Source organism: Pan troglodytes, chromosome 5, assembly GCF_028858775.2.
Source record: "Pan troglodytes isolate AG18354 chromosome 5, NHGRI_mPanTro3-v2.0_pri, whole genome shotgun sequence".
In the NCBI taxonomy this organism is placed as follows: Eukaryota; Metazoa; Chordata; class Mammalia; order Primates; family Hominidae; genus Pan; species Pan troglodytes.
The window spans coordinates 63,775,444-63,798,201 of NC_072403.2; the positions used below are offsets into that span (position 1 = coordinate 63,775,444).

At 45.8% G+C, this 22,758-nt stretch overlaps 1 protein-coding gene and 2 pseudogenes across 1 annotated transcript; 1 reads left to right on the forward strand and 2 right to left on the reverse strand.

The window, feature by feature from the left end:
* Positions 1 to 22,758, reverse strand: part of LOC735678 (beta-glucuronidase-like) — a 469,528-nt pseudogene that overhangs the window by 172,418 nt on the left and 274,352 nt on the right.
* LOC112207696 (beta-glucuronidase-like) overlaps positions 1 to 22,758 on the forward strand; it is a 116,134-nt pseudogene that overhangs the window by 49,392 nt on the left and 43,984 nt on the right.
* LOC129144400 (putative POM121-like protein 1-like) lies at positions 6,599 to 9,145 on the reverse strand. Its single transcript, XM_054686813.1, has one exon. The coding sequence runs from the start codon at positions 8,548 to 8,550 to the stop codon at positions 7,153 to 7,155; it is 1,398 nt and encodes a 465-aa protein (XP_054542788.1). The 5' UTR covers positions 8,551 to 9,145; the 3' UTR covers positions 6,599 to 7,152.

Genomic DNA, 22,758 nt, shown 5'->3' on the forward strand with positions numbered 1-22,758 from the left:
TCAGAATGTAGAGATTGACAAGAGACAAATGAAATAAAACTAGAAGGACAAGTAGAGGTTTGTGGGTCAAGTTTTTTAATTTTATTATAAATGCACTGATACTGTTCTGAACATTTTCTTATGCATGGAAATTTAATGATTATGGCTATTGAAAAATGTAACTCTTCATTTATATTTTTCCGAGAATGAAATCGGTGGAATTGCTGGGGGGTGAAAATGTCCAATGTGAAACAGGAGGCTAATTTAAGAAGATACTGCAGAATTGGTCATGATGGCTCAAACTGCTGTTCGTAATAGAGAGAAGAAAATGGATAGAGTTACATATGGATGAGAGTAAATTGACAAGGCTAAATGCTAAAATGTGGGTAGTGACAGAAAGTAGGTGTCAAAATAGACTTCCAGGAAAAGAAAAAATGGGTCTACAAAAGAGCCAAATGCTGATCTGGGTTACATGATCCTGAGCAGATGCAGATGTAATTGGTTAAGTAAAGTAAGTTCTTAAGATAGATTTGGCCTGGCGCTATACATTCTAGAGCCCCTGAAGATAAGTGGGATATAAAACCATGGGAATGACTGTATTTGTCTAAGGAGAGAATTTGGCAGAAGTAAAGGAGACATAAGATGAAATGCAGAGGAAATTCACATTTAATTGGCAGGTGTAGGAAGACAAGGAGATGACAAAGGGAACTGGAAATGAGTAATCAGAGACAGAAAAGTAAAAGTAAGAGTAGAATGTCATGGAAGGCAAATAATTGGAATGTTTCAAGAACAGGGAAATGGGCAATAAAAGAGAAGAAAAAAATAGTGACCAGAGGGTATAGTAATGTGTAGAAATTCATCCTGCGTTAGGTTTGATTGCTTAGACGTTTTATATAAAAATCTTTCCCAGAGAGGAATAAAACAGAAGTGAGTTTAGAGAAAGAACATACGATTTAGCCAAAAGGTGGGAAAAGTTAGGAAATGAAGAATAAATATGTTTAAAGTTAATGTTATGGCTACTCAATGTACAACCTCTTTTCTTTCGTTATTTTTAATTGTCATATTTAAAAACAGTAATTACCACTTTTAAAAATTGTCTTCTTATTTGTTACATAAGAAAATGCATTAATCCAAGCCACATAGTATCATTTATATTAAGACTGTCGAAACATTACTAGAATTACTGGAACTATTAACCTAATGGCCTGAAAATTTCAACTCACTTCCCTAGCTGTCCTGATGATCATTAGTGAAAGGAAAGACTCCATTAAATAATGCTTACTTATAGAGAACTGGTTATATCTGTCTCATTTCCATACATATATCTATATAAATTAATTTGATTAATAAAACAAACACAAGGCACAAACAACAAAACACAATTTATAAATGTCATTGAAAAATGCATGCCTCTACAATTTGGGTATTTGTAATTGTAAATTGATATACTTCATTTTTTATCCAGGAGTTACTTAGATTGAAACTTTACCTAATGTATGATAAAATAATATGTGATTAAATTTAAAAACATGATGAATTTATTTAAAATTGGCTTCAATAATGTCAGAAAGTTAATAAAATAAAACGATTCCTTCAAAGACTGCACCTGTTTATTGCCTGAGAGTATCTCTCTTGGCCACAAATCAATATTACTTTCTTTCATTCATCAGTGATAAAGCTTTTCAATAATTCTAATTTTAAAAGGATGATTACAGCAAGTATATAGTCATTGATTGCTTAAAGGTTGCAGCTGAAATGAACACAATGGTAATTTTATTTTTAATAAATGAGCCCTTTTGAAAAGTCAAGCATTTTTCCTCTCACAAAACTTTGTGTAATAAGGTTATAGATTTGATCATGTATGAGTTTGCACTGTGTGTGTGTATATATGTGTGTGATTTCAGCGATAAAGTTCACTGTTCCACAGCTGGCAATTTCTTCTGCTTAATTGAAAATTCCATTTTAAAATATTTCTTTAAAGTTCTAAAATGGGTTTAAATGGGTTCATGAGCTGTAATACTATTAAAAATATATATATCTACATATTTGTTGATTCTCCTCAGTTTAAGAAGTGGAGCTTCATACTCCTCCCCTTGAAGGCAGGCTAAGCTGAGTGACTCCCATCTAAGAAATAAAACACCACAGGATTGGAATGTTACCTTCTGAGACAAGGTCACAAAGGCTAGGGTTTTAATTTTGAGTGAACTAATTTGCTCCTTACTGGTGTTTCTCTCTCTTTCTCTCCTTCAACTCTTTACGAGCCCAGCCACCATGCAAATAATTCCAAACTATCTTTTCTAGAAAGCTCACATGAAGAACCGAGGCATCCTATCTGATATCCAGCCAAATGATTAAACATTCTAGAAGCAGACTGTGATGCACTGAATTTGTGAAATCGTAACCCCCAATGTAATGATAGTAGGAGGTGGAGCTTTTGGTAGATGATAGTCTGTCTTCATGTTGGGGATTAGTGACTTGATTATTATTTTTTATTTTTATTTTTATTTATTTATTTATTTTTGAGACAGAGTCTTGCTCTGTTACCCAGGCTGGAGTGCAGTGGCGCCATGTCAGCTCACTGCAACGTCTGCCTCCTGGGTTCAAGTGTTTCTTCTGCCTCAGCCTCCTGAGTAGCTGAGTAGCTGAGACTACAGGTACGCACCACCACACCTGGCTAATTTTTGTATTTTTAGTAGAGACGGGGTTTCACCATACTGGCCAGGCTGGTCTGGACCTCCTGACCTCGTGATCTGCCTGCCTCAGCCTCCCAAAGTACTGGGATTACAGACGTGAGCCACTGTGCCCAGCCGGGGATTAGTGCCCTTATAAAAGAGACCCCAAAAAGCGTCCTTGCCCCTTCTGCCATGTGAGCTAGAGGACAGTAATCTATGAACTAAAAAATGGGCTCTGACCAGACACCAAATCTGCAAGCACCTTGATTTTGCACCGTCCAGCCTCCGGTACCATTAGAAACATTTCCGTTGTTTATAAGCTACCCTGTCTATGGTATTCTGTAGCGACAGTGCAAACAAACTAAGACATGGACCTTCCAACACAAGTTAAAGTCTTCAGGGGATGCTGCCTGGGTCAACAACATGACAGCAACCTTTACTCATGAGAGACTTCGAGTCAGAACCACCTACCGAAATCCATCATTTCCCTGACTTCTATAAATTTGTCATACATATTTGTTATTTTAAGCCATTAAGTTTTAGGGTAATTTTTAAATGGAAAAATACATGATCATAGGTAAAACTATAATTAATAGAAAAATCTAATGGCAATAATATTTACCATTGATGGACCGTAAAAACTCCATTAATTATTTGCTTTCCGTTTATATTTATTTTGGGATTTCTTTTTTAAGAGAATGGCACCTGTGACAGCATACTGTTAATATTACCCTTGTATCGTACTTTACCATGCCATCTCTGAAGAATATTACAGACCATTTTGGAGCATGGTGAATAACAAATTTTTACTTTAGGAGTTCACTTGAATAGTCATTTTTATATTTGTGACTGCAAGTCACTTTTAGGGGCTGTACTTCCTTAGTACTGGTAGCATTATTATCCAATGGACTTTTATAGCTTTCATTAGGTTTTCTTTTGTTTTTGTTCTTTAAAGAACATTTTACTCAACTTAGTATTTCATTTTTCATCTATATTATGAGGCAGTAAGAGTCTTCTGTTTTTCCAAAGTTGAGACTGCTTTATATTTATTTCATATTGTCTACGGCTGTGGTGTTCAATACATTAGCCACTAGCCACATGTGGTTATTTAAATAAGATAAAATAAAAATTGGCCGGGCGTGGTGGCTCACGCCTGTAATCCCAGCACTTTGGGAGGCCGAGGCGGGCAGATCATGAGGTCAGGAGATCGAGACCATCCTTACTAAGACGGTGAAACCCCATCTCTATTAAAAATACAAAAAATTAGCCGGGCGTGGTGGCGGGCGCCTGCAGTCCCAGCTACTCAGGAGGCTGAGGCAGGAGAATGGCGTGAACCTGGGAGGCAGAGTTTGCAGTGAGCCAAGATGGCGCCACTGCACTCCAGCCTGGGGGACAGAGCGAGACTCTATCTCAAAAAAAAAAAAAAAAAAAAAGAAAAAAATTACTAAGTTCTTTAGTTGCACTAGCCATATTTCAAATACTTGATGGATACATGTGGCTAGTGGCTAACATAATGGATAGCACAGATATAAAACATTTCCTCGTCATATAAAGTTCTATTGGATAGTGCTGGTCTGTAGCTTATAGGATGGTATCTTAGTCTGCTTCAGCTGCTAAAACAGAATACCATAAATTAGGTAGCTTAAACAGTAGATATTTTGACCAGGCGTGGTGGCTTATGCCGGTATTCCTAACACTTTGGGAGGCCGAGGCAGGTGGATAACTTGAGCTCAAGAGTTTGAGACTAGCCTGGGCAGCATGGCAAAACCTTGTCTCTACAGAAATTAGCTGGGCATGGTGGTGCACGCCTGTAGTCTGAGCTACTTGGGAGGCTGAGGTGGGAGAATTGCTTGAACCTGGGAGGCGGAGGTTGCAGTGAGCCATGATCGCACCACTGTACTCCAGCCTGGATGACAGAATGAGACTCTGTCTCAAAAAACAAACAAACAAACAAACAAACAAAAACCGAGATATTTCTCACAGTTCTGGAGGCTGGAAGTGCAAGATCAAAGTGTTGGCAAATTACGTTTCTTAAAGAGGGCCTGCTTCCTAGATTGGAAATGGCCATCTTCTCTCAGTATCCTCACGTGGTAGGGAGAAAAGCAGCTCTAGTGTCTCTTCTTATAAAGGAAGTAATGCCACCATAGGGGCTCTATTCTAATGACCTCATCTAAACCTAATTCTCTCCTAAAGGCCACGCCTCCCAATATCCTCACCTTGGGGGTTAGGGCTTTACCATATGATTTTTTTTTTTTTTTTTTTTTTTTTTTTTTGAGACAGAGTCTCGCTCTGTCTGTCACCCAGGCTGGAGTGCAGTGGCACAATCTCGGCTCTCTACAAGCTCCGCCTCCTGGGTTCACGCCATTCTCCTGCGTCAGCCTCCTGAGTAGCTGGGACTAAAGCGCCCGCCACTGCGCCTGGCTAATTTTTTGTATTTTTAGTAGAGATGGGGTTTTACCATGTTAGCCAGGATGATCTCGATCTCCTGACCTCGTGATCCACCCGCCTCGGCCTCCCAAAGTGCTGGGATTACAGGCATGAGCCACCGCACCCGGCCTATCATATGAATTTTGAGGGAACACAAACATGCAGTCTGTAGCAGGTGGTAATAGGCTGATATATTACACTTGTTGATGTAAATCTGATAGGTTTCTTTCTCTCCAAGGACAGCTTTTTAAATATTTAACAATACCAATAATTTTTCAGGTTCTGTGAGCATTTTATAATTTATAATTTGCAAACTTAAAATAATCTATAATCTATTTTGTCCTAACAATTACAAATATATTTTTTATTTCAGATTCTATATATTCCTACCAGATGGAGATAATTACAGCTTTAAAAATTTTTATTTTTTCATTTTATTTCACATATTGACATTAAATTTTTATTGGCACATAATAATTGTACATATATACGGGGTACAATGTGATGTTTTAATACATGTACTCAATGTGTAATGATCAAATCAGGGTAATTTGCATAATGATTTTTCTGTAGGGAGAAAATTCAAAATCTACTCTTCTGGCTATTTTCAAATATATGATACGTTATTGTTAACTATACTCATCCTACTATGCAATAGGACACCAGAACTTATTCCTGGGTTCTACATCTGTTTATTAAGCCAACCGAGGATTGGAAATATTGGAAAAAGAAATTGCGTCTGTACTGAACATGTACAGACTTTTTTCTTCTCCTTATTCCTTACACAATATAGTACAATAACTATTTGCATGACATTTACATCGGATATTATGAGTGATCTAGAGTTGATATGAAGTATATGGGAGGATGTGCAAGGGTGATGTGCAAATACTGTGTCATTTTATATCAGGGACTTGAGTATCCTTTGTTATCCTCAGGAGATCCTGAAACTAGTCCCCCATGGATACTGAGGGCTGACTGTATAGTCCTATCCTCACGGAACTTTCATTCTAATGAGGGAAGACTGACTGTAAACAAAATATATGTAATAGGTGGTGGTAAGTACCGTGGAGAAGTAACAAATGGGGCAAAGTGAGTTATACAGCTCCATTCTTAGAAACCTTGGAGTACTTTTCTTAGTTTATACTCGTGGTGGTTTCCTTTTGTCTCCTTTATTACATGGGACTCTGACATGTGCCCATAGCTAGGGTGGCAGTAGGATCTACCCGATAGTAGGGTGGCAGTAGGATCTACCCGAAAAGCATCCTGCTGATACAGGACCAAAGCATCCTGTTGTTCTCGAGCCTATAAAAAGAGCTAATGGTCTTGCTTCTCTTAACTGTGGCCTCCTACACTGTGTTTTGGATGATTGGTGATGTCGTGGATATTCTGTTTCTTTGGAACTTTGAATATACAACACTTGACTAGGGAATTAGCAATGGAAGCAGAGCAAAGATGTACAGAGGAAACAATGCATAACTCTGATGGAATTGAAGTCATGAGGCAGCAGAAAGCTTAAATTGCAGCTTTAAAAATTTTTATTTTTTAGAGGGAATTTAATTGGGAGTAACAGCAGTAATCGTTAACGGAGCCAGAATGCTTGAGTCATATAATTGCAAAGCAGAGTTGGGAGCAACAGATGCTAAAGAGTAGTTGCTGTAGTTCCTCTTTGGGTCGTAGGAGCAGTTGTCATATTACCATATAGCTACTGAATGAAGAAGAGTTCTTAGTGAGGCCTGGGTGAACAGCTCTTCTTAGTATTCTGTGTGACCCCATTTGACCTTCTAACAAATCTCTAAGTAAATAAATAGCCCCTAAGGTAAACTAAGTTTTTCTCTGCTATTTTTTTGCTTGAGAGAGCTATAACTGTAATAGACTTATATTTCTGAACATTTTAGTGCTTGCCAATATTTGGTAATATTTATGTTTCCTATATTTGTAATGAACATTCTTCTTCCAGTACATTTTTTGTTAAATTATTGTTTCACGCATTAAAGTTCACCTTTTATTGTATAAAATTGACTCAGATTAATTTATACACATTGACAATGGGTAAATAGAATTTTTCAGATTATTAAAAGCTGAAGGATGCCCATGTAAGCAAAAAAAAAAAAAAAAAAAAAAAAAAAACCAACAAAAATAAACCCAAACCCCTCAAACAATTTCGAACACAAAACATTCTTCTCATGCCGGCATCCCTGCTTGCAGCTGGGAAGGGGGCAAGAATCAGCGAGGTGACCTGGGCTGAGTCCCGGGAGTGGGAAGAGGTGGCAGGAAGGGGATCTGAGGAGGAGAACAGGGGTCCTGGTGGTCTGTGCTTCTTCCCAGACACGGGAGCTGTAGAGGGGACCTCTGCAGCAGATGCAAGGGGGGCCACTAGGCCCAGGCAGTCTTGGGACTTGGGTCTGTCCTGCTGTGCATCCATAGTGGGTGCTTTAGAAACGGGAGGCCCACCAGAAGCCCCTGTTGCAAGTGAGGACAGAGTGTGGGAAGGCCGTGAGGGTCTGCAGTCCGAGATGGCCTTGTCCTCAACCTGCAGCGCGCTGTTGATCCGCTGGAATGCCGCCTCTTTTTCCAGGTGCAGGTCTTCAGCCGTGACCCGGTACCCCAGCTCTAAGGGAGGTGGCAGCATTAAAGGCTCCCCTCGCCTGCGTGGCAGCAGGGCAATCCTGCGTCTACGGGGCCTAGAGGCCTGGGATCTGGGGGAGCCACCCCTTGGGGCGAATGTCTGCCCTGGTGCTGTATCTGCCTTATTTTCACACCGTGTGTGACCCGAAGAGACAGCCTGAGGCCTGTCCTCACTCACTGTCTTTGAGTAACTGAGGGTCAGCTGGCAGCGGGATGAGGCTGGCCCCCTCCTCTGCTTTAGCCCCGGCAAGCCTCCCGTGGAGCTGTAGGAGCTGGAGATGGCATTTCGTTTGGTGCTCGAGCTCGTCCAGGAGGTCTGGGATGTCTGGTTATATCTGATTTCTGAGCTCTGGGCATGGAGGTCTGTCTGCAGAGGCCTGGGCCTGGGCACAAAGGGAGAGAGGCCTCCATTGTCCCACAGGGGCCGAACTGTAGACCGTGCATCCCCGGTGACCTCGGGGACCGTTCTCTGATCATCAGGATTTTCTTGGACTCTGGGGTCCTTGTCCTGCTCAGGCATCCCTGCCCCGCTCTTTTGCTCCGCTGGCCCCCTCCTCCACTTTAGCCCCAGCAAGCCTCCCGCGGAGCTGTAGGAGCTGGAGATGGCATTTTGGTTGGTGCACGAGCTCGTCCAGGTGGTCTGGGATGTCTGGTTGTATCTGATTTCTGACCTCTGGGCGTGGAGGTATGTCTGCAGAGGCCCGGGACTGGGCACAAAGGGAAAGAGGACTCCAGTGTCCCGCAGGGGCCAAAATGCAGACCGTGCATCCCCGGTGACCTCGGGGACTCTTCTCTGACCATCAGGATTCTCTTGGACTCTAGGGTCCTTGTCCTGCTCAGGCATCCCTGCCCCGCTCTCCTTGAGGGCCCTCAACACTATCTTCCCTGGAAACAAGTCTGGGGACAGCCGAGTGTTGTGGACCCCAAAGGGGTGACTACCTGCTCCTGGGCCCCACAGAGTGCTTGTGCTCAGTGTAGTGGCTGAGCTGGGGGATGCCCTGGAACTCGGAGCACACAGCACTGGCTTACTGTGGTACCCGTGCAGTGAAATTGAAGGCAGAATCACCAGGATGGAACACAGGTCTTGCAGGATGACGGAAAACCTTCTTAGAGTTGTCTTGACACCACTGATGTCGAGTGTCCGGGTGCTTGTAGGATGGCCTGCCACTCAGTCCAGGGGCAGGAGCAACGGGGAGATCCCACAAGCAAAGTGAACTGGGGGATGGGCTGAAGGGGCTCCAGGCAACTGAGCCCTACTCGCAGGTCCTCGGCCTTGGCCCAAACAGGAATGAGGGGCACAGAGTGCCCGGGTAACCGCTCCTGGGAGCAGTGGGGAACCGTCGGATGCTTGAACTCTCGAGAGCTGGGCTCTGAGCGTCCTCGTCCAGCTGCCAACTCGGCCAAAGGCTAAGCCAGCAGATTCTTCTGTTGCCGGGCAACGCGCCTTCTAAACCTGAGGGAGTGGGCGCGTGAGCACATAATGGGACCAGTGACAGAGCGACCATAATGGATTAATAAGCGCAGCCAGGTACCCGCGCAAGGCACTTGCTGGCAATGGCAGGAGGCGGACGTGGGGGTTCGTGCAATAGGTACTGGAGGGAGAGACGCGGGCACAAAGGTCACGGGAGGAACAGGTGCCCACAATGGCTGCAGATCTGCCCGTGGATCACTGAAGATTCCTGCTCTCCTGCTGAGGTGGAGACTGCAGTGAGCTGAGATCGCACCATTGCACTCCAGCCTGGGCAACGAGTGCAAAACTGAGTCTCCAGATAAAAAAAAGAAAAAGAAAAAAAAGAGGCTGGGTGTGGTGGCTTATGCCTATAATCCTAGCACTTTGGGAGGTCGGGGTGGACGGATCACGAGATCAGGAGTTGGAGTCCAGCCTGGCCAACATAGTGAAACCCCGTCTCTAGTAAAAATACAAAATTTAGTCAGACATGGTGGGCAGGAGAGAGCACGTGCAGGGGAGCTCCCATTTATAAAACCATCAGATCTCATGAGACTTATTCACTACCATGAGAACAGCATGGGGGAAACTGCCTCCATGATTCAATTATCTCCACCTGGCCCCACCCTTGACACATGGGAATTGTTACAATTCAAGATGAGATTTGGGTGGGGACAGAGCCAAACCATATAATTCTTCCCCGGCCCCTCCCAAATCTCATGTCCTCACATTTCAAAAGCAATCATGCCTTCCCCAAAGTCCCCTAAACTCTTATTTCAGCATTAACTCAAAATTCCATAGTCCAAAGTCTCATCTGAGACAAGGCAAGTCCCTTCCACCTATGAGCCTGTAAAATCAAAAGCAAGTGAGTTATTTTCTAGATACACAGGGATACAGGCACTGGGTAAATACACTCGTTTCAAATGGGAGAAATTGGCCAAAGCAAAAGAGCTACAGGCCCCATGCAAGTCCAAAACCCAGCAGGCAAATCTTAAAGCTCCAAAATGACCTCCTTTGACTCCATGTGTCACATCTAGGTGATGCAAGAAGTGGGTTCCCAGGGTCTTGGGCAGCCCCGCCCCTGTGGCTTTGCAGGGTACAGCCCCCCTTCTGGCTGCATTGAGTGTCTGCAGCTTTTCCAGGCACACAGTGCAAGCTGTCAGTGGATCTACCATTCTGGGGTCTGGAGGATGGTGGCCCTTTTCTCACAGCTCTGCTTGGCAGTACCCCAGTGGGGACTCTGTGTGGGGGGCTCCAACCCCATATTTCCCTTTGACACTGCCCTACCAGAGGTTATCCATGAGGGCCCCCCCCTTCTCCCCCGCAGCAAACTTTTGCCTGGATTTCCAGGCATTTTCATACATCTTCTGAAATCTAGGCGGAGGTTCATGAACGTTAATTCTTGACTTCGGTGCATCTGCAGGCTTAACACCGCCTAGAACCTGAAAGGCTTGGAACTTGCACCCTCTGAAGCCATGGCCTGAGGTGTACCTTGGCCCCTTTTACCTATGGCAGGAGCAGCTGGGATGCAGGGCACCAAGTTCCTAGCCTGCACACAGCAGGGGGTTCTGGACCCACAAAACCATTTTTCCTTCTAAGCCTCCTGGCCTGTGATGGGAGGGTCTGCTGTGAGGGTCTCTAACATGCCCTGGAGATGTTTGCCCCATTGTCTTGGTGATTAACATTTGGCTCCTCATTACTTATGCAAATTTCTACAACCCAGTCTCCTCAGAAAATAGACTTTTGTTTTCTGTTGCATCATCAGGCTACAAATTTTCTGAACTTTTATGCTCTGCTTCTTCTCGAATGCTTTGCTGCTTAGAAATTTCTTCTGTCAGATACCTTAAATCATCTCTCTCAAGTTCAAAGTTCCACAGATCTCTAGGGAACTCTAGAAAAAAATTCTTATTTTCACTCTTTCCCACCTATCTTATGCCTGTTTCTAATACAGGTGCACAATGCCTGCAGTGTCTTTGCATAGTAAGAGTGACTTTACTCCATTTCCCCACAAATTCCTCATCTCCCTCTGAGACCACCTCCGCCTGGACCTTATTGTCCATATCACTATTAACATTTTGGTCAAAGCCGTTCAACAAGGCTCTAGGAAGTTCCAAACGTTCCCACATTTTCCTATCCTCTTCTGAGCCTTCCAAACTGTTCCAGCCTCTCCCTGTTACCCATTTCCAAAGTTGCTTCCACATTTTCGGGTATCTTTACAGCAGCACCCCACTCTACTGGTATCAACTTATTGTATTAGTCTGTTCTCACACTGCAAATAAAGACATACCTGAGACTGGGTAATTTATAAAGGAAAGAGGTTGAATTGACTCACAGTTCTGCGTGGCTGGGGAGGCCTCACAACCATGGTGGAAGGCAAGGAGGTGCAAAAGCATGTCTCACATAGTGGCAGGCAGGAGAGAGCATGTGCAGGGGAACTCCCATTTATAAAACCATCAGATCTCATGAGACTTATTCACTACCACGAGAACAGTATGGGGGGAACCATCCCCATGATTCAGTTATCTGCACCCGGCCCCACCCTTGACACGTGGGAATTATTACAATGCAAGGTGAGATTTGGGTGGGGACACATCCAAACTATATCAGTAGGTTTTGACTTCTTGCTTGATTGCTAGGTTGCATAGAGGACAAACACGGAAATTAATGAAGTACCTTAATATCTGGCTTCAGATCTTAGACAGGATCAGAGGGCCAGCTCAAATTTGCAAGGAGGGGAGGTAGATCCCACCATTTTATGGGTGAATGGCAAAATCAAACAGAAATTATGTGGGATGGGAGATACTGATGCAGGCATCTTTGGAAACATTCTACTTAGCTAATTTTATGCTAGGCTTTAGGTCAAGAAGGAGAGAGAGAGCTGACATGCTGTGGTACACACTTATAGTCCCAGCTACTTGGAAAGCTGAGGCAGGAGGATTGCTTGATCCCAGGAGTTTGAGGTAGTGTGCGACGATCGTTCTTCTGAATAGCCACTAGCCACTGAACTCCAGCTTGGACAACATTGAGACACCCTGTCTCTTAATTAAAAAAAAAAAAAAAAAAAAGAGGAGGACAGAAAGTGGTCTCAGTTTTTAATGTAAATATTTTTAATGGGATGATGATATTTTAAGATTAATGTATATTGTATATCAGTTAACTATAGGTCAATAATTATATAAAAAGGTACGAAAAACATTTATTTTTGCAAACATATCTGTGAGTTGACTGTTCTTGGCTTGGTGAGGCTGCAAGCTGCAGATAGAGTCTAGGTATGTTTTCTGTGTGTTTGTTCCCCCTTGGATCAGTGGACTACCTGAGAATGTGTTTTTGTCACAGTGATAGAATCACAAGGAAACTCCAGTTCTGGAAGTACATTTTAAGCCTTTGCTTCTATCATGTCCACTAACATTCAGTCAGCCAAAGCACATACCTTGTCCATGGCTAACATTGATAGTATAGATAAATATACCTGATCTCTAGCAGGAGGAACTGCATTGTCTTGGGGAAAGGTTGTAGATATAGGGAGGCGTGATGAGTTGGGAACAATAATGTAGTCTGCCACAAACATATTAAAGTGTAACTGGATATGGTTGATGCAGAATTTTGAACCTTTGTTTTAATTCTGATTTTTACTCTTTTCCCCCTATCTAGTGCCCTTTTGTAATACAGTAATTCTCGTGATTTTTGTCTGAATTGAAATCTTCTATGAGATTAGATTGTCTACGAAAATACAGTCGATCCTCCTTGTTTTCAGCTTTTGTATTTGTGAACTCACCTACTATTTTTTGTAACCCCCAAATCAGTACTCACAGCACTTTCATAGTCATGTGTTTGCATAGAGTGTCAAAGAATTTGAGTTTGAACAGGATGATATTCTGCCTTCTTTTTCAGCTCTCATACAATAGTCAGGTATCCTTTTTGTGGTCTATTTAATGCCATGCTTTTCCTATTTTTGTACTGTTTGTTGGTTGTTTTGCCATTTAAATTAACCCCCAAGCATAGTGCTGAAGTGCTGCTTAGCATTCACAAGTCCAAGAAGTCTGTGATGTGCCTTACAGAGAAAATACATGCATTAAATAAACTCCATTCAGGCGTGAGTGCTGTAGTGCCATTGGCTGTGAGTTCAATGTTAATGAATGAACAATGTATATTATTTATTTATTCATTCATTTAATTAATTATTATTATTATTTTTTGAGATAGAGTCTCACTCTGTTGCTCAGGCTGGAGTGCAGTGGTGCAGTCTTGGCTCACTGCAACCTCTGCCTCCTGGGTTCAAGCGATTCCCCTGCCTTAGCCTCCCAAGTAGCTAAGACTACAGGCATGCGCCACCATGCCTGGCTAATTTTTTTTTTTTTTTTTTGTAGTTTTAGTAGAGACGGGGTTTCACCACGTTGGCCAGGCTGGTCTCGAACTCCAGACCTCAAGTGATCTGCCCGCCTTGGCTTCCCAAAGTGCTGGGATTACAGGCATTAGCCACTGTGCCTGGCCAACAATATATATTAAATAAGCACACATACAACAAAAGTAGGTGTTGGTAAGCTTACAAAAATGTGACCAGTAGCTTGCTGAAACCTAACTTTTTATTTGTTCATGGAACTTTCTAGACCGTAACTACACTGAATAATGAGAATCTGCTGTAACCTTTTTAGGTGCTGTAGATGAGCCATTGGATTAAATTATTACAGTATGTTTCAGACTGCTCTATGTTGAACCCTAGTGAAATGCCTCTCAAACCCTCATAAGGATCACAATCTCATGTCCTTCTTTTGTTATTAAATGCCCAGTATGTGTTAGCGATTTAAACAAAATTCAAATTTTTTTTTTTTTTTTGAGACAGAGTCTCGCTCTCTCACCTAAGCTGGAGAATGCAGTGGCATGATCTCGGCTCACTACAACCTCTGCCTCCCGGGTTCAAGCGATTCTCCTGCCTCAGCATCCTGAGTAGCTGGGATTACAGGCGCCCGCCACCACGCTGGGCTAATTTTTGTATTTTTAGTAGAGACGGGGTTTCGCCAGGTTGTCCAGGCTGGTCTGGAACTCCTGACCTCAGGCGATCTGCCTGCCTTGGCCTCCTAAAGTGCTGGGATTATAGGCGTGAGCCACCATGCCCGGCGTTGACTTTTTCATAATAACCATTCTGACTGGTGTGAGATGGTATGCCATTGTGGTTTTGATTTGCATTTCTCTAATGATCAGTGATATTGAGCTTTTTTTCATATGCTTGTTGGCCGCATGTGTGTCTTCTTTTGAAGTGTCTGTTTATGTCCTTTGCCCACTTTCTAATGAGATTTTTTTTTCTTGTAAATTTAAGTTCCTTATCAGTGTTGGACATTAGATCTTTGTCACATGTATTGTTGCAAAATTTTTCTCCCATTCTGTAGGTTGTCTGTTCACTCTGTTGATAGTTTCTTTTGCTGTGCAGAAGCTTCAAGAAGAAAGGAATCCGATTGGTTCTGTGTCTGTCTCTTTTGGTATTCTCAGACTTATGTAGTCATCCATATAGAAAGATGATTAGGAAAATAGCACAAGAATAGCAGAAATCTACATAAAAATGTAGGAAATTAAAATTAGTTACCAGCATACAAAAAACTACTATATGTTATAATTACATACTATAACTCACCCCTCCTTGCCAAATATTCTCTCTCTTTTGACTTCAAAATCATGGCTTATATGTACTTTCTTTATTTCCCAGATGCAAATATAATTAATTGACTTTATTTATCTAGGAAATGTTACTGATATCTTAATTGTAGTCATTGGCTTGAGTGACGGGTTTTGGTAATTCAACTACTATTACTTGAAAGTAGTAGATTTCCTAGGATACTGTTATAAAATCTTTTAACCTCTTTTCTGATTTCAGGAGTAATTAGTAATTGTGGTTTACTGGAAAATTCAATGAATAGGGTGTTAAAGGAAGCAATTCATTAATAATATATCTAATCTATTGGGAGACTGAGGCGGGTGGATCACCTGAGTTCAGGAGTTCGAGACCAGCCTGGCCAACATGGCAAAACTCCATCTCTACTAAAAATACAAAAATTTGCCGGGCATGGTGGTGCATTCCTGTATTCCCAGGTACTCGGAAGGCTGAGGCAGGAGAATCACCTGAACTCCAGAGGTGGAGGTTGCAGTGAATCAGGATCGCAGCACTACACTCCAGCCTGGGTGACAGAGTGAGACTCCATCTCAAAAAAAAAATTAAAAAATTACATTAAAAAAAAGTGGGCCGGGCGCATTGGTTCAGGGCCGGGCACGGTGGCTCAAGCCTGTAATCCCAGCACTTTGGGAGGCCGAGGCAGGCGGATCACGAGGTCAGGAGATCAAGACCATACTGGCTAATGTGGTGAAACCCCGTCTCTATTAACAATACGAAAATTAGCTGGATGTGGTGGCAGGTGCCTGTAATCCCAGCTATTCCAGAGGCTGAGGCAGGAGAATCACTTGAACCTGGGAGGCAGAGGTTTCAGTGAGTCCAGATCATGCCACTGCACTCCAGCCTGGGCGACAGAGCGAGATTCTATCTTAAAAAAAAAAAAAAAAGCAACAGAAGCAAATGAGAGTGCCTGGGAGTGGTCATTGTGGGGTATTCCCGTTTGTGTGACCCAGGTCATGTCCCTCCCTAAGCCCTGGTCTCTCTTGCCTCCTGCAGGGCTGGTGAATTACCAGATCTCCGTCAAGTGCAGTAACCAGTTCAAGTTGGAAGTGTGTCTTTTGAATGCAGAAAACAAAGTCATGGACAACCAGGCTGGGACCCAGGGCCAGCTGAAGGTGCTGGGTGCCAACCTCTGGTGGCCGTACCTGATGCACGAACACCCCGCCTACCTGTACTCGTGGGAGGTAATGGTGGTTTGGGACTTGCTTAAGGGAGGTCTTTTGCCCCCATCTGGTAGCCCTGGCTTCAGCAGGAGCCCAGGACAGGTGAACGGGCAGGTGTTGTCCTCTGAGCTTTCTGATGTTTCCCACCCTTGGTGGTAGGCCCAGATTTTTTATTTATTTATTTATTTATTTATTTATTTATTTATTTTTTTGTGATGGTCTCACTCTGTCACCCAGGCTGGAATGCAATGGCCTGATCACAGCTCACTGCAGCTTTGAGCTGCAATCCTCCTACCTTGGCCTCCTGAGTAGCTGGGACTACAGGCACATGCCACCATGCCTGGCTAATTAAACAATTTTTTTTTGTAGGCCGGGCATGGTGGCTCACGCCTGTAATCCCAGCACTTCGGGAGGCTGACGCGGGCGGATCACTTTAGGCCAGGAGTTGGAGACCAGCCTGGCCAACATGGTGAAACCCCGTCTCTACTAAAATACGAAAATTTGCAGGGCATGATGGTGCACGTCTGTTATCCCAGCTACTCGGGAGGCTGAGGCAGGGGAATTGCTTGAACCCAGGAGGCAGGGGCTGCGGTGAATTGAGATCATGCCACTGCACTCTATCCTGGGTGACAGAGTGAGACTGTCTCAAAAAAAAAAATCCTTTTTGTAGAGTTGGGGTCTTACTCTGTTGCCCAGGCTGGTCTTGAACTCCTGGACTCAGGTGATCCTCCTGCCTTAGCCTCCCAAAGTGTAGGGATTCCAGGCATGAGCCACCTCGTCTGGTCAAGGAGAAGGCCTGATTTTGAAGGGCAGGTCCCAGGGTCAGCCAGTGAAGGGCAGAGCCTCTGATTGCTGCTTCTCTGCAGGCCCAGAGGTGACTGCTGGGGTGCATGCACGAGGGGTCTTCCTGCTGTAGGGCAGGCCAGATGGGGCTCAGGCTGTCGGGGCGCTCACACCTGGCGCTTTGGCTGTCATAGGTGCGGCTGACTGCACAGAAGTCACTGGGGCCTTTGACTTCTACACACTCCCTATGGGGCTCCGCACTGTGCCCGTCACCGAGAGCCAGTGGGTGAGAGCCAGTTTCATTTGTGGTAGAGGCAGCAGAGGTTGTAGAAATGCTCCTTGAGGCGGATGCCACACCCCAGTTTCATGGAGTGATTTGGGCTGAGCCGAGTCTGCAGCAGGCAGAAGGCTCTGAGATGTTGTCCTAGCCTGGGCAAAGGACAATTCAGAGCTCGGGGGAATAGGGGTGTGCTCAGCACGACTGGGTGGACAGGCCCTTTGTTGTGAATCGTACAGGCTTCCAGGAGCGGGTGCCTGAGGCTTCCAGACAGGCTTTGGGAGGTGGCCAGAGGAGATGCCTGTTTCCGGGGCAGGAAATGGAGGGAGCGCCCAGGCTGGAGAGGTTCAGCCAGGCTGTCACAAGGCTTTGAAGCTTCCCATCTGAGAGCCTGGCTATTGGAGAGTGTGGGTTTGGAACTTGAGGCTAGGAGGGAACAACTTCTGTTCTGTCCTGTGCCAGCCACAGCCTTCGGATGGGCAGAGCAATGATGGGGGGAAGATGTAGAAGAAAAGAACTGAGGAAAGAAGAAGAAAACCAGCTTCAACAACAGTCTAGGCCGGATGCGGTGGGTCACGCCTGTAATCCCAGCAGTTTGGGAGGCTGAGGTGGGTGGATCACCTGAGGTCAGGAGTTCGAGACCAGCCTGGTCAACAGGTAGTGAATCCTGTCTCTACTAAAAATACAAAAATTAGCTGGGCATGGTGGTGGACGTCTGTAATCCCAGCTACTAGGTAGGCTGAGGCAGGAGAATGGCCTCAGATGAACCAGGAGGCAGAGATTGCAGTGAGCTGAGATAATGCCACTGCATTCCAGCCTGGGCTACAGAATGAGACTCTATCTCAAAAAAACAAAACAAAACAAAAACACAACAGTCTGTTCTGTGGAGGCCTTGGGCAGATGCTGGGAGCTCTGAGCACGGACTGGTCCTTCTGTTGGGAGCCTCTTCCCTTCATCCCTCCTGGTTAACTTGACTCAGCATAAAGGCCATTTCTTCTAAGAGCCTGTCCCTGACTCTCCAATCCGGGATGTGTCTGTTGTCTCATAGAGTGCCCAATTCCTGCCACCACTTGTCATTTCCATTCGCAACATTTCTTTCATTGTTTGTTTTTCAGAGTCAGGGTCTCACTCTGTTGCCCAGGCTGGAGTGCAGTGGTGCAGTCATAGCTCGTTGCCATCTCGACCTCCTGGGCTAAAGCGATCCTCCCCACTCAGCCTCCCAAATAGCTGGGACCACAGACGTGCGCTGCCTTGCCAGGCTACATTTTAATATTTTTTTTCCCCACGAGTCAGAGTCTTGCTCCGTCGCCCAGGCTGGAGAGCAGTGTTGGCGATCTTGGCTCACTGCATCCTATACCTCCTGGGTTCAAACAGTTCTCCTGCCTCACCCTCCCGAGTAGCTGGGATTACAGGCTCACGCCACCATGCCCAGCTAGTTTTCTTCTTTATTTTTTGTTGAGATGGGGTTTCACCATGTTGGCCAGGCTGGTCTCGAACTCTTGACCTCGTGATCCACCTGCCTTGGCCTCCCAAAGTGCTCACAGGCTTGAGCCACCATGCCCAGCCCTAATTTTTACATTTGTTGTAGAAACAAGGTCTTGCTATGTTGCCCAGGCTGGTCTCAAGCGCCTGGTCTCAAGTAAGCCTCCCAAAGTGCTGGGGTTCTAGGCATGAGCCACCTCGCCTGGCACTTGCACTGTTTTTCTGTGCATGCATCTCCACTCCCACTGCCCAGGACCTGTGGACTTAGATTTGAGTCATTACTGAGCACCTAGCACCCAGCCCCGTGCCTACCTCCCACCTCGCACTACCTGTTTGCTTGATGCATTAATAAATATTCCACCTGAATCCACAGCCCATTCACTCCTGGGTTCAAGAGTTATTTCAGGAAGCGAACCTCATTTTTGGCAGTATTCAGTCCGGTGACCTCAGCTCTGTGTACCTGGCAGGGTGGCTACGCCTCTGGGGGAATTGGATTCAGGGGTGGGGGAGAAAGAGTGATGTTAGAGAGCTCAGTCTAGGACTAGAGGAACGTGCCCTTATGTAAAACACATCTCAAGTTAGGGAAGAAAGCAGCGGCTCTGTGCTTTGTTTTTTTTTTTTTTTTTCTTTTCTTTCTTTCTTTTGTTTGTTTGTTTGTTTGTTTGTTTTGGGGCAGGGTCTTGCTCTGTGGCCCAGGCTGGAGTGCAGTAGCGTGATGTCGGCTCACTGCAACCTCCACCTCCCGGGTTCAAGCAATTCTTGTGCCTCAGCCTCCCGAGTAGCTGGAGTTACAGATGCGTGCCACTATGCCTGGCTAATTTTTGTATATTTAGTAGAAATGGGGTTTTGCCATGTTGGCCAGGTTGTTCTTGAACTCCTGACCTCAGTGATCTGCCTGCCTCAGCCTCCTGAAGTGCTGGGATTACAGATGTGAGCCATCATGCCTGGCCCCCAGTTGTGTTCTGTCAGGGGAAGATGGGACAGAGAGGATGGGAGGGTGTCTGAGCCTTTCCCGGACTGACGGAACCTGTGTCTTCTCTCTTTTGTGGACAGGATGGTGATTGCTCACACCAAAGCCTTGGACCCCTCCCAGCCTGTGACCTTTGTGACCAACTCCACCTACGCAGCAGACAAGGGGGTGAGCCTGGGGGTCCCCACCCCATTTCTCCCTGCCTTTGCCTGGGCTTGTCCTGAAGCCTGCTCATGGGAACAGCTGGAAAGAACCATGTGCTGCCAGTCTGAGCCTTTTATTTTGTTTTACTTAGAAAGATAGAGACAGGGTCTTGCCATGTTGCCCAGGCTGGTCTCGAACTCCTGGGCTCAAGTGATCCTCCTGCCTCGGCCTTCCAAAGGGCTGGGGTTACAGGCGTGTGCCACCGCACTCAGCCGCAGCCAGTCTGTTTTCAAAGATGGTCTTTGGGTTAATGACAATTCTCTCTCTGCTTACTCTCCAGGTAGTGTGGCTTTCTGAATCCAAGGAGGCTGGGCATAGGGAGATGGGATTTGTTTGCTCAGTTTGGACTCAGCATTTTTTGTACTCGATTTAATAGACTCATAAAATGTCAAAGGTTTAAGTGAGCTTAGAGTTCATCTGGCCCAAACCTGGCTGATCAGAATCTCCAGGGGAAGTTTTATTGAAATGCCAGATCTCTGCATTCTGAGATCCCGATTTAGTAACTCCAGGGTTGGAACCTGAGTTTTTTGTTTTGTTTTGTTTTGTTTTGTTTTTTTGTGAAGGCAAGGTCTTACTGTGTTGCTCTGGCTGGAGTGCAGTGGTGTGATCACAGCTCACTGCAGCCTTGAATTCCTGGGCCTAAGCAACCCTCTTGCCTCAGCCTTCCAAGTAGCTGGGACTCCGGGTGTACACCACTGTGCCCGGCTAATTTTAAATGTTTTTGTAGAGATGGGATCTCACTATGTTGCCCAGGCCAGTCTCAAACTCTTGAGCTCAAGTGATCCTCCTGCCTTAGCCTCCTAAAGTGCTGGGATTACAGGCATGAGCCACCGTGCCTGGCTGATACTAGCATTCTTTTTTTTTTTTTTAAAGATAGAGTCTTGCTCTGTTGCCCAGGCTGGAGTGCAGTGGCACAGTCTCAGCTCACTGCAACCTCCGCCTCCCAGGTTCAAGCAATTCTCCTGCCTCAGCCTCCCAAGTAGCTGGGATAACAGGCACATGCCACCACGCCTGCGCTTGATCGTGGGAGGCAGAGGTTGCACTATTGTGCCACTCCATTCTAGCCTGGGCAACAGAGCGAGACTCTGTCTTCCAAACAAAGCGAAAAAGATTATCTGCGAGAATGAGTGCATTGGCCCCTTGGGTGGGAGCGCTTCTCCAGGGCAAGGTGAGGGGATGCCCAGTGCTGGGAGTGCTGCCTGGAGAGGAGTCAGTACCAGTGGCGGGGGCCCTGGGTTTTGGCTGAGGACTGCGTGTTGGCAGCTGCTCTGCCTCTCACATCCCTTCCCAGCTGCACACGTCGTGAGCGTCAGTGTGCAATCACAGGCCTGCCTCCTTTGGGCCACTTTGTGACCATGTTTTTTGCTGGTGGGGCAGGGTAATTTCAGGATCTAAATTGGTGCACTTGGACGTTCTCAGCCCCGAGAGGCAGCTCTTCCCGTTCTAGGCTTTTTGTTTTGTTTTGTAGAAATGGAGTCCTACGATGTTGCCCAGGCTGGTCTCAAACTCCTGGGCTCAAGTGATCCTCCCACCTTGGCCTCCCAATGTGCTGGGATTACAGGCATGAGCCACTGTGCTGTGCTAATTTTCTTGATACTATTTTTTGTAGAGCTGGGGTCTTGCTGTGTTGCCCAGGCTGGTCTCGAACTCCTGGCCACAAGCCACCCTCCTGCCTCAGCCTCCCGGAGTGCTGGGACTACATCCCCTTCTTACCTTCTCTGTCAGAGGAGCCCCCACAGCATGTGAGTACTGAGTCATGCGGTCTTGTGGTTGCTGAACGGGCTCTGCTGCTCTGGTCCTAGGCTCTGTATGTGGATGTGATCCGTGTGAACAGCTACTACTCTTGGTATCGCAACTACGGGCACCTGGAGTTGATTGAGCAGCAGCTGGCCGCCCAGTTTGAGAATTGGTGTAAGACATCACAATCCCATTATTCAGAGCGCATATGGAGTGGAAACGCTTGTAGGGTTTCACCAGGTAAGCGGTGTTGAACTTTCCGCTTGTGTATTCTCTCTGGGCAGAGATGCCACTTGCCTCCCCCACCCTGCCCTGCGCCCACTGCAGTGCTCCCCTTGCTTCAGCTTTGGGCTCACCTCCCGCTACCCTGTCCACGTTCCCTTCTCACCAGCAGCCAGGCCTCTGCCCCACTCACTTGGTCCTCAAAGGTGGACTCCTTACTGGCCTTGTTTCCAGACAGCCTCCTATCACCCGTGCCCAAGTGGTCTTTCTAACAAATCCAAATTTTTGTTTGTTTTTGAGACCGCCTCTCTCTCTGTCACCCAAGCTGGAGTGCGGTGGTGCGATCACTGCTCACTACAGCCTTAACCTCCTGGGCCCAAGCGATCTTCCCACCTCAGCCTCCTGAGTAGCTGGGACCATAGGCACAGGCCAACATGCCTGGCTAATTTTTTTTACTTTTGTAGAGATGGGGCCTTGTTGTGTTCCCCGGGCTGGTCTTGAATTCCTGGGATCAAGTGATCCTCCTGCCTCAGGCTCACAAAGCGCTGGGATTACAGGTGTGAGCCACTGTGCCCGGCCACACATCAAAATTTTTGAGTCCTATCATTGGCTCCCCCAGGCCCACAGGACAAAGTCCTAACCCCTAGTCAGGACGCTCAGTGTCCTCTGCTCTCTTCTGGGTTTTCATCCTCTTCTCACTCCTGGCCACTGATCTGTTTCCACTGCCCTCATTTGCTCTCCTGCTCTTGCTTGAGCTATTCTTTCTGCCTGGAATGCCCATGTTGGCACCATAATCACCAACTAAAAGATCCTTTTCTTTTTATTTTTTTAGAGATAGGGTCTTGCTATGTTGCCCAGGCTGGTCTCAAACTCCTGGACTCAATTGACCTTTTTGCCTTGGCCTCCCAAAGTGCTGGGATTAACAGGTGTGATCCACTGTGCTAGCCTTTTTTTTATTTTTTATTTTTTTCCTGACAGGGTCTTGTTCTGTTGCCCAGGCTAGAGTGTGATGGTGTCATCATAGCTCACTGCAGCCTCGAACTCCTGGGCTGAAGCGATTCCCCTGCCTCAGCCTCCTGAGTAGCTGGGACTACAGGCGTGCACCACC

What these genes read in the sequence shown, in the direction of transcription:
- LOC129144400 (XM_054686813.1), bottom strand. Translation starts at nt 8,550, where the DNA reads ATGCCTGAGCAGGACAAGGACCCTAGAGTCCAAGAGAATCCTGATGGT.